This window comes from Lepidochelys kempii, chromosome 1 (assembly GCF_965140265.1).
Source record: "Lepidochelys kempii isolate rLepKem1 chromosome 1, rLepKem1.hap2, whole genome shotgun sequence".
NCBI lineage: Eukaryota > Metazoa > Chordata > Testudines > Cheloniidae > Lepidochelys > Lepidochelys kempii.
In genome coordinates, this window is record NC_133256.1 from 242,107,941 (window position 1) to 242,124,196 (window position 16,256).

The 16,256-nt window shown below is 46.8% G+C and overlaps 1 protein-coding gene across 2 annotated transcripts in view; it reads left to right on the plus strand.

The window, feature by feature from the left end:
* SLC6A12 (solute carrier family 6 member 12) overlaps window positions 1-16,256 on the plus strand; it is a 78,720-nt gene that overhangs the window by 43,983 nt on the left and 18,481 nt on the right. The window contains exons 2-11 of one of the 2 annotated variants that reach the window (XM_073320985.1): window positions 689-823; window positions 987-1,121; window positions 1,877-2,017; window positions 4,659-4,746; window positions 6,957-7,089; window positions 10,424-10,558; window positions 12,592-12,695; window positions 13,744-13,868; window positions 14,380-14,492; window positions 15,438-15,575. In XM_073320985.1, the coding sequence (XP_073177086.1) occupies window positions 727-823; window positions 987-1,121; window positions 1,877-2,017; window positions 4,659-4,746; window positions 6,957-7,089; window positions 10,424-10,558; window positions 12,592-12,695; window positions 13,744-13,868; window positions 14,380-14,492; window positions 15,438-15,575 (1,209 nt within the window). In that variant the 5' untranslated portion in view covers window positions 689-726. The remainder of the gene's footprint in view (window positions 1-688; window positions 824-986; window positions 1,122-1,876; window positions 2,018-4,658; window positions 4,747-6,956; window positions 7,090-10,423; window positions 10,559-12,591; window positions 12,696-13,743; window positions 13,869-14,379; window positions 14,493-15,437; window positions 15,576-16,256) is intronic. The other variant, XM_073320977.1, reaches the window with a different exon arrangement.

The window sequence follows — 16,256 nt, forward strand, 5'->3', positions numbered from 1 at the left end:
TGGATGTGACGGGTCTGCTCGCCCTAGGTCCCCTGCAGCTATAGTACATCTGTGTTTAGGGAATATTTTGATGTTGCTCTTTATTTTAACATTATTGGCATAAGAACAAGGGGAAATGCACTTTATTTAGACCCAATTGTTAATTATCCATCATAGGAAGGAATGTGGGTCTGCAAGACTGATTCTGGCAAGGGAGAAACTGATCTAAGAAGAACCAGATTTGCCTTTGAGAGAAGGAGCCCAAATCTTTGTTCCAAACATCTGTGTTTTTTATCAGAGGACGGGGGCAAAGGATGGGAATATATACCATTTGTTTCCTGTGTCTGATGAAGCCCTGAGGGCTGTTGTTTCAACCAGGAGGGAATGGCATTTGCCTGCCTTGTGTCTGCCCTTAGACTGAGGTGGGTGGGTTCTTAAGTGTGGAATCCAGCTGCTCTCTTTGGAAAGGCAAATTAGGAGATGGGAGAAGGAAAGGCTGGAGACTAAACCAAGATCCTGGCAGCAATTTAGAATCAACTTGAGAGAGCTGTGCTGTTACTGCTAGGTAAGGAGGACCCAGTTTGGATACAATAAGATTTCCTCTTACCTTCCCAAACCTTTGCTCAAACCGGTTTTAAAGGTTGAAAAGTATAGTCAATGTTTATTTTCTGTGGGCTTTTCTTATCTTCTTGCCTTTCTGCTCTTCCAGGTTCTGGCCAGGACCAGATGCAGAAGTGCTGAAATAGCATGAGGACGGTGGTGCTTGTGATATTTCCAGGACAAGAAGAAGAAAGCCGAGAGGCTGTTCTCTTGCAAGATCTACACAGTTTTGCAGGCCCAACAGGTCCATTTAGTTCAGATAGGCATCTACATTCAAGGGTGTTTACCTGAGCCTTGATGGTACATCTCGCTTGTTTGTGTAGCTGGTAATGAGTGGTTATGATAATGTAGAGTAGTAAAGATTCCTCCATTTGCCACCCACCCACCCACTCTCTCTCTCTCTGCAGGTGCCTTCTTCATCCCCTACCTTATCTTCCTCTTTAGTTGTGGGATCCCAGTGTTCTTCCTGGAGACAGCTCTAGGACAGTACACCAGCCAGGGAGGGATCACTGCCTGGAGGAAGATCTGCCCTCTCTTTGAAGGTGAGTCAATGAATGGGTTTCTCAGGTCCATGATGGAATTTCTGGGTCTCATAGGCTTTTGTATGAAAAATTTCAAAAGGTCTAGTTCTTGTTCTGAAGCAGAATAAAAACAAATGACCAAAACCTTGACTTTTTTTGTTAAATGGAATTCTAGTTTTCTGGACAGCCCTTTAAAACCACAGAGAATTGACCTCACAACTATTCTGAAGTTTTATGATCCCCATTTTACAGAGGGGGAAACTGAGGCAGAGAAAGATTAAGTGATTTGCTCATATTGGCATTTGCTGATATTGGCAGAGCCAGGATTAGAAGCTACCTCCTACAATCATAGAAGATTAGGGTTGGAAGAGACCTCAGGAGGTCATCTAGTCCAACCCCCTGCTCAAAGCAGGACCAACCCCAACTAAATCATCCCAGCCAGGGCTTTGTCAAGCTGGGCTTTAAAAACCAAAATGATGGAGATTCCACCACCTTCCTGACCCTATGCTTTTTCTCTGGCCTCATTCTTTGGGCATGGGATGTAGTTAGCAGTGAAAACCCTTTTTATTTCTGATTTCTCCCCCATGATGAAACACATCTGGATCTCCCACCCCCAACCTGAATCTTACAGGATTCTTTGGTGAACCAAATTGCTCATTAATCTGCCATGCCCCCAGCTCCAGTGGGATGGTTTATGGCACTATTTGAAGCTAAAGTCTGCTATATTTGGGGCTAGCCTGGGGCCATTTCCTAACCCCTGTCACTTTCCCTCTTAGGAATTGGATATGCCTCACAAGTCATTGAATCCTATCTGAATATCTACTACATCGTCATCCTATCTTGGGCTATCTTCTACCTGTTCAGCTCCTTTACTGCTGTGCTTCCCTGGGCCACCTGTGATAATCCTTGGAACTCAGGTACAACTTCAGCTAGTCTGCTTCTGGAAAGAGGATCTGGGTTTGAAAACTTTCCATCAAAACTGCTTTTTGACAGAAAATTGGGTATTTGATTAAACAAATTTTTTTGCACTGCTTGCTTTATGTGGAAAATTTTGAAATTTCATTGAAATATTCAGCTGAAAACTAAAATATTTTTTTTTCAATATGCAGTTGTGGGCCAAATAGGTGGTGTTTGGTTTCCTCATGTGCAGGGCTGGATTTACACCTTGCATGCCCCTAGGCAGCTCCCCACACCTTCCCTCGTGTCTAGGCAGCTGCGGGGCTCCCATCTCCAAGCTCCCCACCCGTGCCCGCAGGGGCTTAGAGCTCCAGAGTCTCCTGCCACCCGTGACTCGGAGCTCTGGGGCCCCTCACTGCCTATGGAGGCTGGGAGCAGCGGAGGGCCCCCTGCCACGCGTGGCAGCCAGGACCTGCAGGGTCCCCCCATGGTTTGTGGCAGCTCGGAGATCCGGGGGCCCCATTGCCCCGCAGCACCCGGGAACTGTGGGGTGATCCCCAGCCACCCGCAGCAGCTGGGAACTGTGGCAGATTAGCCACTGGGCCAATGGGGCCCATGCCCAGGGGTCCTTGTCAATTGGGGGCCCCCGGAAAAATGGGTGCTCTGCTGCCCACCCCGGCGCTCCTGCCCAGGAGCGGCATCAGGGTGCGGGGACTTGCCCCACTCCCCTCACCCACCTGGCGCTCCTGATGGGGAGGGAGAGAAGCCCCCCATGCCCTGACCCCTCTCCCCAGCAGGAGTAGTGTGTGTGTGTGTGGGAGGGAGGGGGTGGCGGGGCAAGCCCCCGTGCTCTGACCCCATTTCCCCAGCAGGAATGTGGTGGCAGGGGGCGGGTGTCGGAGGGACTGCAGATGGAAGCGGAGGGGAGGGGCCCCCACTTGCTCTGGCCCAGAGCCCCACAAACCCCTTATATCCGCCTCTGGCCGGGAGCTCTAGGGGTCCCCGCTGCCTGGCAGCAGTCAGGAACTGTGGGGTACACCCACAGCAGCTTGGAGCTCCTAACCATTGCGGGCGGCGAGGGTACTGCCATTTTTAACTTTTAGGCATCCCGCCACCCAACCTCCTCCACCCACAGACCCCCCACTGCCCCAACACACACATACCTTCCCCACGTCCCACTGCCCAGCGCCCCTCCACAAACCCCCCATTGCCCAAAGCCTCCCCAGAGACCTACTCTCCTGTGCTCTGCCCCCTGGCTGCACTCACCAGCCCCACTGGGAGGTGACTGTGTCTGCTGGGCTGGGTGAGGAGTGCTCCAGCAGGGCTGCATGGGGCCATCTGCCACTCAGCCGGCCCTGGCCCCACCCCTGCTGGGACCTGGGAGTGGCAAAAATTGAATTTTTAGGCATCCCTAGTCATGTGCCTAATGGGAAATCCAGCCCTGCTCATGTGCCCATTCTTCTCTATGGGCTGAGTTCCCCAGCTAGACTACTTCTCCCATGATGCACCATGGTCAGGATGCAACAGCCTTCTGTCACCATGAGGAGAGACCATGGTGCATCATGGGTTAGCTAGTCTGACCAGGGAACTCGGCTCATAGTGGGAGCATGCGGCATCCAAACTACAACTCTTATGGCAGCATTTCTGAATCAAAATGTTTTGGTTTTCGATTTTTCAAAATTTTCAGCGGGGAAAAAAAGCCCATTTTCAAAGCAGCTTTAGTCTGGAGTCCTCACCCCACTCTAAGCCATGGAAGGAGCTTTTCACTGGAGCTGGCTCTCCCCTTATCTAGTGTAACAGGGTACAGCACAACCAACTCACTGCACCTCAGACCCTCAAGCATCTGGGCAGCCTCCATCACAGCAGAGAACTGTTTGTTCAATCAGTCTTTGGCTCACTCAGGCCAGGTCTCTGCTAGGAGTGCACTGTCATTATAGCTGCACCAGTGTACTGTACAGGCAAAGCACTTCTCATATGGTTGCAGCTTATACTGGCAAAATTGTGCTTTTTCCAGTGTAGCTTATTCTGGCCCGCCCTCTCATTCCCTAAGTAAAATAAGCTATGCTGGCAAAACTCTTAGTCTCAAATCAAGGTTGAATGTTTTTCTGAAAGATTTGCTCTGGGGATTATTTTGGGGAAGATCTATGGCCTGTGTCATCCAGGAAGCTAGACTGGATGGTTGCAGTGGTCCCTTCTGGCTGTGGAATCTGTGAATCTATGCAAGTTCCCCTCTCCACGTTCTTTCGACTCACAGTCCTTGACGTACCCCTGACAGGGCTCACTGCCTTCCCCAAAGGGGGATCCAACTCTCGCAGCTCCACATGCAGAGCTTTATTTGTGGGGAAAGCCAAGGAAATTACTCTCTGAGCTATCTCTTAACATTAAGTAACTTTCCAGCCTGGGTAACCATAGTTGCTGTCCCACAATACCCTGCATTCCACCACCATCTGGGTTCTGTTCGGTAGAGAGCATCCTCTTCCTGCATCCCTCTGGCTGTTCCTGGACTAGGATTCTGGCAGGGGTGGGGGGTGAGTGATGTTTTACAGGGCAGCTTGAAGTGTTTGTGTGCAGCTGGAGTGAACAGGGAGGAGGCAGGAGGGAGCACAAGGCTGAGAAGCATGAGAATTTTCCGGGCTCACCAACTTGTTTCCTCCTTTGTAGATTGCTGCGTGGACTTTCTGAATCACTCTAACTTGGAGAACTGGACAGCGCCTGCTAATGCCACCTCCCCAGTTACTGAGTTCTGGGAGTACGTACCCCGGATTCAGACTCCTCTCTCCTGAAGAGGTCACAGCAGTGTGAATACTCCAAATGGAGTCTCTGTAAGGCCAAAAAAGATGTGCAAGTGCCACATCTCGGAACCCAGACCTATGGCACGGCGCACGTCATGGGGCACATGAGCACTCTCACTGCATACGCAAACTTGCACACGGACTGGGCATACTGATTGACAGAAATCCATGGGGCACGTGGGCACTCCCTGGACACACGCTGTCTCACCCCATGCACCACACAGCCCCAGAGGTCAGACGTTGACCCTAGCCGAGAACGCTTGCACGTACGCACACGGACACGTTCTTTCTGACATGGCAGATGCACTCAACACCCGCAGGTTGTGGATACACAGGGCCTGAACACATGTTGGTAGGGCCACCCTGACAGACACCTAGTGGGCACGCATGTACGCACACCAAGTGTGATGATCTATCTAGAGCAGGAGGCCAGGTGGGAGAGGGCTGGAAGACATTCTGCAAAGATGCTCTGCGGTGAAGCAGGAAGAGACAAAGTAGCTTTTCCCCTTATTCTAATTGAGTTCCTTGTTCAGTGTTAGAGGAAAGCAACTTTTTCTGTGATTCTTTACTGCTGGGCACTTATGTACCGTGTGAAAACACCCAGAGAGCAAACAGACATAGCACCTGGGAGGAGTGCTGCAAGGAGAAATGCAGCAGAATACACTGCAGGGAATCATCCGGCACTGGCCCTAAGAGGGCGTGAACAATATGGGACTTGTAATTCAAAGGACTCGCACTCACAACCGTGCCCCCACCCAATCTAGAGAAGTCACAGGAAGCAAGTGGGAATCAGGGGCTCAATCACAATAGCACGTTTTCATCCATCTCTTTCAAAGTGCTTTGCAAAGGTGATCCGTATCCATTATCCCACTTAGCCTGTCTGGGTATGTCTACACAGCAACTAGACACCCACGGCTGGCCTGTGCCAGGTGACTCGGACTTGTGGGGCTGTTTCATTGCTGTGTAGACATCCAGGTTTGGGCTGGAGCCTGTGTTCTAGAACTCTGCAGAGTGGGAGGGTCCCTGAGTCTGGGCTCCAGTCCGAGTCCAGGAATCTACATTGCAGTGAAACAGCCCTGCAGCTAGGGTGACCAGATGTCCTGATTTTTAAAGGGACAGTCCTGATTTTTGGGTCTTTTTCTTATATAGGCTCTTATTACCCCCTCCTCCCCCACCACCACCTATCCCAATTTTTCACATTTGCATTCTGGTCACCCTACCTGCAGCCAAAGCCTTTCGAGCCTGAGTCAGTTGGCACGGGCCAGCTGCAGGTTTTTCTTTGCTGTGTCTCAGCTTCCCCATTGGTGAAGTGACTTGTAAAATGCCACAAGAGGAGTCAGAGGAAGAGCTGGGACTTCAGTGTCAGGCTCCTGTGCTCTGGGCCCATCCATCAATAGCTACAGAAACCATTGTGATTTCAGTACAATGTTGCCAGCTACCAGGGACCCACTGAGTTTTGGGGCGGTTTTGGCCCGGAAGGCACAGAGTTGTCATAGATATTAGGGTAGTGAGAGGCTGCAGGGGAGCTGTCTGGACATGGTGGTCGGCTCTCACATGGTCCCCGTTAGGCTATGTTTACACTATGAGCGAGGGGTGTGGTCCCAGCTCTTGTAGATATACTGGTGCAAGCTCTCATTGGAGCTAGCATGCTTAAAATAGTAGTGTAGCCATGGTAGCATAGGCCATAACCATAAGTGTTCCTAGAGGGAGCCACAGAACATGGGGTGGTTGGAGGAAACAAAGTAGCCAGCAGGTGAATGGGAGCCATTGATGATACCGGGGGGCTGCAGGGGAGGCTGCTGATGGAGTGTGTCCTGCGAGGCAGCCAAAGGGATTGCAGTGATGTGAGAATGGGAGTGACTGTGCTGTGAATGCTTGGGGGCTGCAATGGGGCTATTGAGGGCTTTGGGAGAGTTGGAGAGCCCAGGCTGACTAAAGGGGAGGTGGGACTGCGGGGGCCAGGCTCCTTGGGGATTCCAGAGAGACCTGAGGCATTATGGTGACCAAGAATACAGTCTTGCTGTGAGGACTAGGGTGATTGGAAGCAGCAGTGATGGGGGAGATTGGGCAGCCGTGCTATGGGATGTGTATGAAAATTCTGGGCTGGAGGCTGTTGGAAGAGTCAAGTCTGGGATGTTAACCTTTCTCTCTCCTCCTGCACTGGCAGGAATCGAGTCCTGGGACTCTCAGACGGTATTCACAATCTGGGCACTCTGCGCTGGGAGCTGGCTCTCTGCCTCTTGCTCGCCTGGGTCATCTGCTACTTCTGCATCTGGAAAGGAGTCAAGTCCACAGGCAAAGTAAGAGCAAACTCTGTCCCCTTAGTCCCTAAACCTCCTCCTAGCTGCCATTATATCTCTTCTCCACCTTCTTAGCCTTCTCCATGATACAGAGAGAGAAGAAGAAAGGAGGCAGGGACCACACAAGACATAGGGCCATACTCAGATTGGCATGGGTGGGTGCAACTGCATTGAAGTCACAGCTGCTTATGCTGGGTCTGAATTTACTCCATTATGAGAAGAGCAAAGAAAGTCAATCAAACAGAGAGGAGACAAGGGAAAGTGCTTAGAAGAAATGGTGAAATCCTAGACCAGCACTGTCCACTGTAAAGGTGAAATTTTATGAAAGATGCTGCTTCACCATTCGCAACACACAATCATCCAGTTGCTGATGCACAGTTCCCAAGTGGTCTGGTGGCTTTTGCAACATTAGCTTGTTTTACTGTCAAATCTCCAATCACCAATAATAAATACCAGAGCTGAGTGAATAACCCACTAGAAATAATCTCCTTAGGGGATTCTACTCAGTTACTTCCCATTTCCTCATTATTTGTAATTGCTCAGTTTGGGGTTTTTTGTCTTTTTTTTTTCTTTAACTCAATGGATTGCTCACAAACAGGGTGCTGCTGTGAGCATTCCACACTCGATATTGAAAATTTGAGCTGGCCTGGCTGGTTGTGATTGCATAAGTCACATGTTATTGTTTCTATTCCTGGATTGGATGAGCATAACATATTTCACATGGGAGGCCTAAAGAAGCCACTTGGGCTTTAATGGTGCAGGGCTGGAATATAACCCCCTGAGCAGTGGTGAGGGTTATACTACTCAGGGTTGGTCTTGCACATTTCTAGAGGACGTGTGACAATCACTGAGGTGTGAGTGACCAGTTTCTTCAATCCCCTTCTTCCATAAAAGATGTTTCCCACTATTTGCTCTCTCTCCATCCACGAAGCTCCCATCACTCTCACCTTTTTTGCCGGTACAGGTATTGGGACACATCCTTCACAATAGACACATCTCTTTAGTTCTGCATCAGTGAGCTGCTGAGTCCACAGGGCTGTCTTCATCTCCCATATTTACAATCTTTTTACCACTGTGCTCCTTGGCTCAACTTTCATATGGGAACGTGTGGAGCCTGCAAGACTCTTTGCCTTTAATGGAAATGTACTGAATTGCTCTCTCCTGCTTGCTGCATATGTGTGGAGACACAGAGAACTCAATTAAAATCCATGTCTCCTGCCCACTCGTCTCTCTTTGCACTTAAGAAAACAATCAAATAGTGAAGTATAAATATACAGATTTAAAATGATGTTGAAAAATTGGAAAGGTTTCAGAAGAGCTACAAGAATGATCTGGTGCCTGGAAAATCTGTCTTACAGTTAAAGCTGACCAGGAAACGGTTTTCCTGTCCTGTGACAATTTTTGAGATTTCAAAAAACTTTTCCCATCCTGAATCAGGACAAAAGATCAAAATAGTAAAAATTTTCACAAACTGAGAAAAAAAAATTCAATTTGGGTCAATTGAAACACTAGTTTCAATAATTTTGCAATGTTTCATTTCTATTACAAGTTTTCAAATTTTTTTTTTACTTCCATTAGTTTAGCTTTCTAACCCGAAAATTGTTTTGAACTGGTAAGCCAGAATTTGTCATGTTGGCAATTTTGATACTTTTTATATAAAAAAACATTTTGAGTAGAGATTTGTGGAAACCGACCCTTTTCCATGAAAAGTTTTGGTTTTGGCAAATCCGCATATTTTGATGGGCAAAAATAGTTTGATCAAAAAATTTCCAACCATATCTATTGACAGTGAAAGACTAAAAAAAGCTCAAGCTATTTATCTTAACAAAGAGAATGTTAAGAGGTGACTTGATCAGTCATAAGTATTTACATGGGCAGAATATTTCTGACAGGAGATGGCTCCTTAATCTAGCAAAGCCATAGCAAGATCCCACGGTTGTCAGCTGAAGTTTGACCAATTCAGACAAGAAATAAGGTGCAAATGTTTAACAGTGAGAGTAATTAACCATTGGAGCAATATACCTAGAGGAATGTGGTGGATTCTCCATCATTCCAAGTCTTTAAATCAAGACTAGGTGTTTTTCTACAATAAATGTTCTACCTCAGTCAGAAGTTATGAGCTTAATGAAGAAATTACTGTGTGAAATTCTATGACCTGTGCTATGCACGAGGTCAGACTAGATGATTGTAATGGTCCCTTTGCCTTAAAATCTACTAATCTGATGGGATGCTGTCAAGTAATTTAACTGTTCTGCTCTGTTTCTCACTGTCAGAAAAAGTTGTGCGTTGGCATATTATGAACAAGCAGTGGAGAGTTCACAGAATCTCTTCAAAAGTACATACCTTGGTTTAATATTTGCAGTGGTGTAAGATTATTTGCAGAGATCACCTACAGAACTTTGTAGTCAACAGAAAGTCAACTCTTGACTGAAAGTTCATTTTTAATAGTCAATACTTAAAGGCCCGGTACCAGTACCTTAATGGTTACTAGAGGTGGGAGAATAATTCATATGAAAAGTCTGAATGAGTAGTTTTTTTAAAACCAGTTCACTTTGGCCACATTTGTTTTCCTTTTGTGTTTACTTTCCTCATACTTGGAATAAATCTGGTTTACTAGCATAAATGTTCACAAAAAGTGAATTTCAGAGACAAATTTCAGTGCCAGCAGTTCTTGTATGTTCCTCCAATTAGGGAACAGAAACAGTACCATCTGACTTATTTGACCAATCACAGTCAAATAACATAGTTTGACGTTTGAATATTTGCTATCAATCCATAGCATAAACAAAAATTCAAAAGGATATTATTTGAGTGAATCTGAATAATGAATACATTTAGGGAAATTGCAGCTTGCTCACTGATATTCAGTTCCACAAGCAGAAAAAGGGGCTTAGCTTAATGATGAATGACTCCAACAGTTCTCAAAACCAATCCATTTCATTTTCAAAACAAAAAAGGGGACAGGAGGGCTTTACAAAAACTGTGGTCAAGGCTTTCAAAAACACGTCAAGATTTTGGGGGCTGTCAGATTCAAGTTGAGATGCCTTAAAGAGGCTCAATTTTTCAGTGTAGTGAGCAATCACTCTTTGAAAATCAGGCCTCTGCCGGGTGTCTCAAATTCCTGCCCTGCGCCCCTCAAATTCACTGCTCACTTTTGGAAATCTTGGCCACGAATAAAAATATTTTCATGGCCTTTAATTAGAATTCAGTGACAGCAGAAGCTTTGGGTTTTTAAAAGCTCAGGTATTGTTAATAATAGAGTTAGGGGATTTGCTTTGGATGTATAACCTATAGGGTGACAAGGTCCCCTTTTTATCCTTCTCTCTGCTTCCAGGTTGTTTACTTCACCGCCACATTTCCCTACTTGATGCTTTTTGTCTTGCTGATTCGAGGGGTCAGCCTGCCTGGTGCTGCTGAGGGGATCATGTTCTATCTGAAGCCAGACATTTCCAGGCTTGCAGACCCGCAGGTGAGTGAATACAGCCTGATAAAGTAGGGTGTGGAGAGACTCCAACAAAGTGGTAGTGATGGGAAAAGCAGGGGTCCAGCACCTTGCAGGATCAGGCCTTAATTGATGGCTATCTAGATCAGGTTGGACTGACAAAATATTGAGGCCTCTTTAAAAGGGTTGATGGGGGAATCTCGGCCCAGCACAAATACTGCCTTTTTGTCAGTGTATTTTAAACATATGGATGTGTTAGGTCATTGCCATTTAGGGGCCTGGCAAATGCAGAAGCATCTATTAAATATTCAGTGTATGACAGATGGTTTTGTTGAGCCTTAAGTGAAATGATGATGAACAAAAGGGGAAAAAATCTCTCTCTTCATTCTCTCTGGCCCAGCTTGAGCTTTTCTTGTAAGAGGCTGGAGCTTTCTCAGGGAGACCAGCTTCTTAGTATAAGAGAAACTGCAGTAGGTGTGTAGGTAACTATCAGAGCTATAAATGGTTGGTTTTTATAAACAGGAGTCCCTTTATTCTGAGATTTGGCATTTCTGGCATTTGCTGTGAAATCAGCACCTTCTTGCAGAATTGTGCTCCGGAATCTCTGCTTTAATTTAAAAAAAACATTATGTTTCTAATCCTGATCCGTATTGGGGGAAAAAAACTTGAAACTGTGTAACTTGCATTCAGTGTTAGTTCCCCGAGTTTGCAGATAGCCTGAAATGATAGTTTCGAGAAGTGTGAACTGCCCAATGCATCCCAATGGGATGTTAATTCTGAGACCTAACGGTGAGTATTTAAATGTTATTTATTTCACTGCTGATCATTGTAGCAGAAGCATTCAGCTAATGTGCTTTTCCCACAATCTCAAACTGCCTTCCGCCTCTTCCAGGATGGCAAAAGGCCCAACTGCCCCCTACCGTTTAGGGGACAGCAAGGATACTGGACAAGGTTTTCTTTCCTGGCTGTTAACTTGCTATTAAGGTCCTTCCCTGGCTGTTTGGAAGATGCTGAGCACTGCAGCCCATCTTTTGTGGCTCTGTGTACTAGCATCACACAATGTGAGAGAAAGTGCTATCAATACAGTGATAGTGGAGGAGGAGCCAGTGGCTGAAGGCTGAAATAAACGACAAACTCTGCTGCTCTCGTTGGGTGCCAGGATGAGTTAATGAAAACCATGGTGGTGATGAGATACTATGAACCCAACATCTCCTGGCTGCTCCCGTTGTCCTGATCTTCCTCCACCCTGATGTGTAGTGAATACCCCCGGTGGTGTGGTGTCATATAAAGGTTCTATTGGCACTTGTTTGGGATGGCTTTGTGAGCTACTCATGGTTTTTTCACTCCCAAGCAGCTAAGTGACCTCCAACTTGTGCTGGTACAGACTTCATACCATGCCACATCCCCACACACCCTCTCTGTACAGTCTGTGGGCACTTTAGCTTAGAAAAAATGAATGGTGATCTAGCCCCCTGAATCAGTGCCTCTGGGGGAATGGATGATGACAGCCCTCTTGGAATATGCCCTCTGTCAGGGTAGCTGGTGAAGGACAGATTATGCAACAGACACCCAAGGGTAGTCAATTATTTTTTGTCAAGGTCCAAATTTCTTGGTCAAGGTCCAGACTCCAGAGAAATATTTTCACACCTCAATAACAATAATGATGATAATAAGTAAATAAAAATATGTTGTCTGTTCAAAAGTGTCTGGCAGTCCAGATTTGGCCCATGGTCTGTCTATTGACTACCCCAGCCTGAGGGCTTAAAAATCACTCTCCGTTCCCTACTCAAATCCATTCTTCCTTGGACTATTTGAGAGAAGCTGTTGGGGTCCAGAAGGAAAATCCTCCCTTTTCATGGTGAAACCTTCATTCCAGTCTCCCAAGCTGGGACGATCAATCCAGAGACATGTCACACCTCGTATGGATTCTTCCCTTCTCTGCCTGATGTGGATTTCTCCATGTCTGACAGGGTGATTCCCCAAAGTGTGTGTACTCTGATAGGACTTAACCATTTATTTCCTTAGCCATGGCTGGAAATCCCTGTCCATTTCTGTTCTAGGTGTGGATGGATGCAGGCACTCAGATCTTCTTCTCTTATGCTATCTGCCAGGGGTGCCTGACAGCCTTGGGCAGCTACAATAAGTACAATAACAACTGTTACAGGTAGGAGCAGCCTGTGCCCCTTTCTCTCCCTCTCACATCCAGCTGAGGGCCCTGTGGGCAGCTGAGCAGACTGTAGTTGGAGCTGTGGCACAATCAAGGGTGAGGCCTAGGCCATTTAGTCCTATGCTCTTGTCAGCTCTCACAAGCTAGGCAGGGCTAAGCGACTGGATAGGAGACTACCCAGGAAAACCCAGGGGCTACAAGAAATGCCTTTGGTGGCTCTGCTGGTGGCACTCTTCCATCTGGGTCAGGGACAGAGGGCACGGGGCTCCTGGAGGTGCCATTGTTGTGTTGATATGGGTATTGTAAAATGTTACCTGATATGGAAATAAGATTTAGTGATGCATGTGGCCAAATTCAGTTCAGTTTGGGTCTGGGTCTGATCTCGGGGGAATCACACCAAATTCACAGTGGTCTAAAGAAGAGGAGAATCTGGCCCATGGCATCAAATGCCTTATTAAAATCCCGGGCCCTTTAGTGTGCCCTGTGTGTGTTTTAATTCTATCAGAAAGAGCAACAGAAAGGCTTGTCTGGGATGACAGGTTCTTTTTCATCCAGTGCTTATTGCTCCTAGTTCCCTTTTCCTCTCGGGCCTGATCCCCAGCCCATTCAAGTCAATGGGAGTCTTTCCATTGGTTTCAGAGGGCTTTGGATCGGGACCCTTGTTATTTAAGGATCTTTTTTCTCTCAATATTTGTTCCATTGCTCTACCCTCATATGATGATTCCTGTTGCCCCTTGTTGTGCCAAGTCCCTAGTGACTTCACTGGGACATCCAGCTTACAATATCTTGCTGCAGCCTTCTGTCATTTTTATTGCCAAGTATAATCATATAGCTCTTGTAGTGCCATGGGTCAAGGCTGTAGGCTGTCAAGTTCTGTTTTGGGCTGTTGGCCTCTGGAGGAGTCTCAGGCTAGTGTTAGTGTAAGCAAATGAATGGATTCCTGTCCCATTCAGAAAGCTGAGCACAAAAGCAATTGCCCAAAGTGGTAAATTTGCAGAGGAAAACAATGCCGTCTCTGTGTCTCTCTTTGGTTCTTCTCCAACAGGGACTGCTTCATGCTATGTTTCCTAAATAGCGCCACCAGCTTTGTGGCTGGCTTTGCTATCTTTTCTGTGCTGGGCTTCATGGCACAAGAACAGGGCGTGCCCATTTCAGAAGTGGCCGAGTCAGGTAGGTGCTTTCTAAATGTGGCAGGGCCAAAAGGAAAACTTAAAGCATGAGTGGACTTTTTAGGAACTGACATCTTTGAATATGAAGCCAACCCATGAGGTTATCAGTGCTGCTACCTTGAACCAACCCTAAATCCTCTGTAATTGCTAGTGTCCCCAGTCCAGTTGCCCAGAAAGAGCCTCTGCCTATTCTGCAGACTCAGAGGCCCTGGCTTCTGTCGTCCAGAACCACTGCTTTATTCTCTGCTATCCTGATGCACTTAGTTCCCCTGTCCAGAGCCAGAGCTGCATTCCCTGTTGTTTTGAAATCCTTGATTCTTCTTTCCAAAACCAGCCGCTCAACCCGTGTCAGCAGTCATTATCCTGTGTGTCAGTGACCATTGCACAATACATGCTGGGGAGGTGAGGTCTTGGCAGGCTAAGTTTTTTAAACAGCACATCAAACTGGTCTCTGTGTTGCTGGGTTGTATTGTTGGGGAAACCTCATTCTTACTCAGCTGTCTGATTGGCAGGTCCCGGCCTAGCATTCATTGCGTATCCAAAGGCTGTAACGCTGATGCCTGGGCCTCAGCTCTGGTCCTGCCTATTCTTCCTGATGCTGATCTTCCTGGGACTGGACAGCCAGGTACAGTAAATAACCCTCCTCTTTCCCTCTAACTCCAAAGTGTCTGTCACATATTTAAGAGCCTTGTGTAGTTCATAGCTCGTGGGTGGGAAATGGTGATGTGTCTCTCAGCCATCTGAAACACCTGTCACACATCCATGTTACTACTTCAGAAGGATAATACCTAGAGCTGACCAGTACATCCCAGCAGCCAGCTGGTGTCAGGTGTTACTCCTTAACAGTGACCTGCAGCACCTGAACCTTCCAGCATAAGCCTCTGACAATCCAGTGACAATCAGCAGCCGCACTTCTTTGTCCTTCCCACCAAGTCTGCCCTTAGGGGATAGCAGTCATCCCTCATGAACCAGGCACTTTACTACAAATTTTGCATAAATCTCCTCTAAGTTCACGAGGCCTCCTTTTGTACTGTGACAATCCCGTTCGGTAACTGTAGTTTGATGGCAGCTCCGACTGTACGACGAGTGTTCTCGATTCCAGGTGTGACTTGTGACCTGCAGTACTGTCTCCTGGCTCCGGAGTAGCTGGTTCCTGGCAGTAACTTCTTTTCTACCACAGTGGTTCCTTGTGACACATAATTCATTTCTTGATAACCCTTTGTAGCGAGGTGCAATTCCCTTCTTGTCTCCATGTTCCGTGTGTCATTTCTGTTGTACCTCAACATCCTCTCTACTCCAGGTGCAAGGCTTGTGATAATCTCACTCAATTCCAGATGTGGTTCCTGTCATTCCTCTGGGGTGCTCAATTCCTGATGTTGCACCTGTGGTAATTCCACTTCCTTTGGGACTCAGACACAGCTATGCCTCCCTGTTTCCAAGAAGTTCATGCTTCAGGTGTAGGAAAAAGAGGAGAGAGACTAACTGAGTGGAAGAATAGAAGTGGGAAAAGGATGGGTGGGGAAAGAGAGACATTTAGGTCTTTGGTTTCTTGACATGAATTCTTCTGCAGTTCGTCTGTGTTGAGAGCCTGGTGACAGCCATTGTTGACATTTACCCAGAAGTTCTCCAGAAGAAAGGGCACCGGGAGTTGCTGATCCTGGCCGTTGCAGTCATATGCTACCTGCTTGGCCTGATGCTAGTCACTGAGGTAAGAAGGGAAGTACATGGTGGGGGAAGAGGGATGTGGACTTGTCTGGAACAGTATTATGTGCAGTAAGTTTGTATTTCACACTGTTAGTTATTCTCTCTCTCTTTAGCTTAGTTTATTAGCTGGTGCATATCAGAACCAGTAGTTCTTCTTTCTTATATAGTGCCAGTTGAGATGTTGTCCTACTCTATAGCTGAGCCTTCCTCTGGAGTATGTCTCAGAGATAACCTAGCACCAGGGAAGGGCCACCTGAAAGGAACTTTGTATCCAAACTCCAGTCCTGATGGCTCTCAGATCAAAAGTAGATGAGCTACACATGAGATGTGAATGCTGCCAGTCTTTGCCATGATGGAGGTCTTCCAAGGGAAGGCACAGTTGGCTGGCCATCATCTGTGGAAAACAGGACTGAGGGTACGAAGGCTGTTGATAGCAGGTCCTAGACTAAGTTAGAGCAATGGCGCTCAACTTTTCCAGACCACTGTACCCCTTTCAGGAGTCTGATTTGTCTTACCTACCCACAAGTTTCACCTCACTTAAAAACTACTTGCTTACAAAATCAGACATAAAAATACACAAGTGTCACAGCATGCTGTTACTGAAAAATAGCTTACGTTCTCATTTTTACCATACAATTATAAAATAAATCAATTGGAATATAAATATTATACTTACATTTCAGTG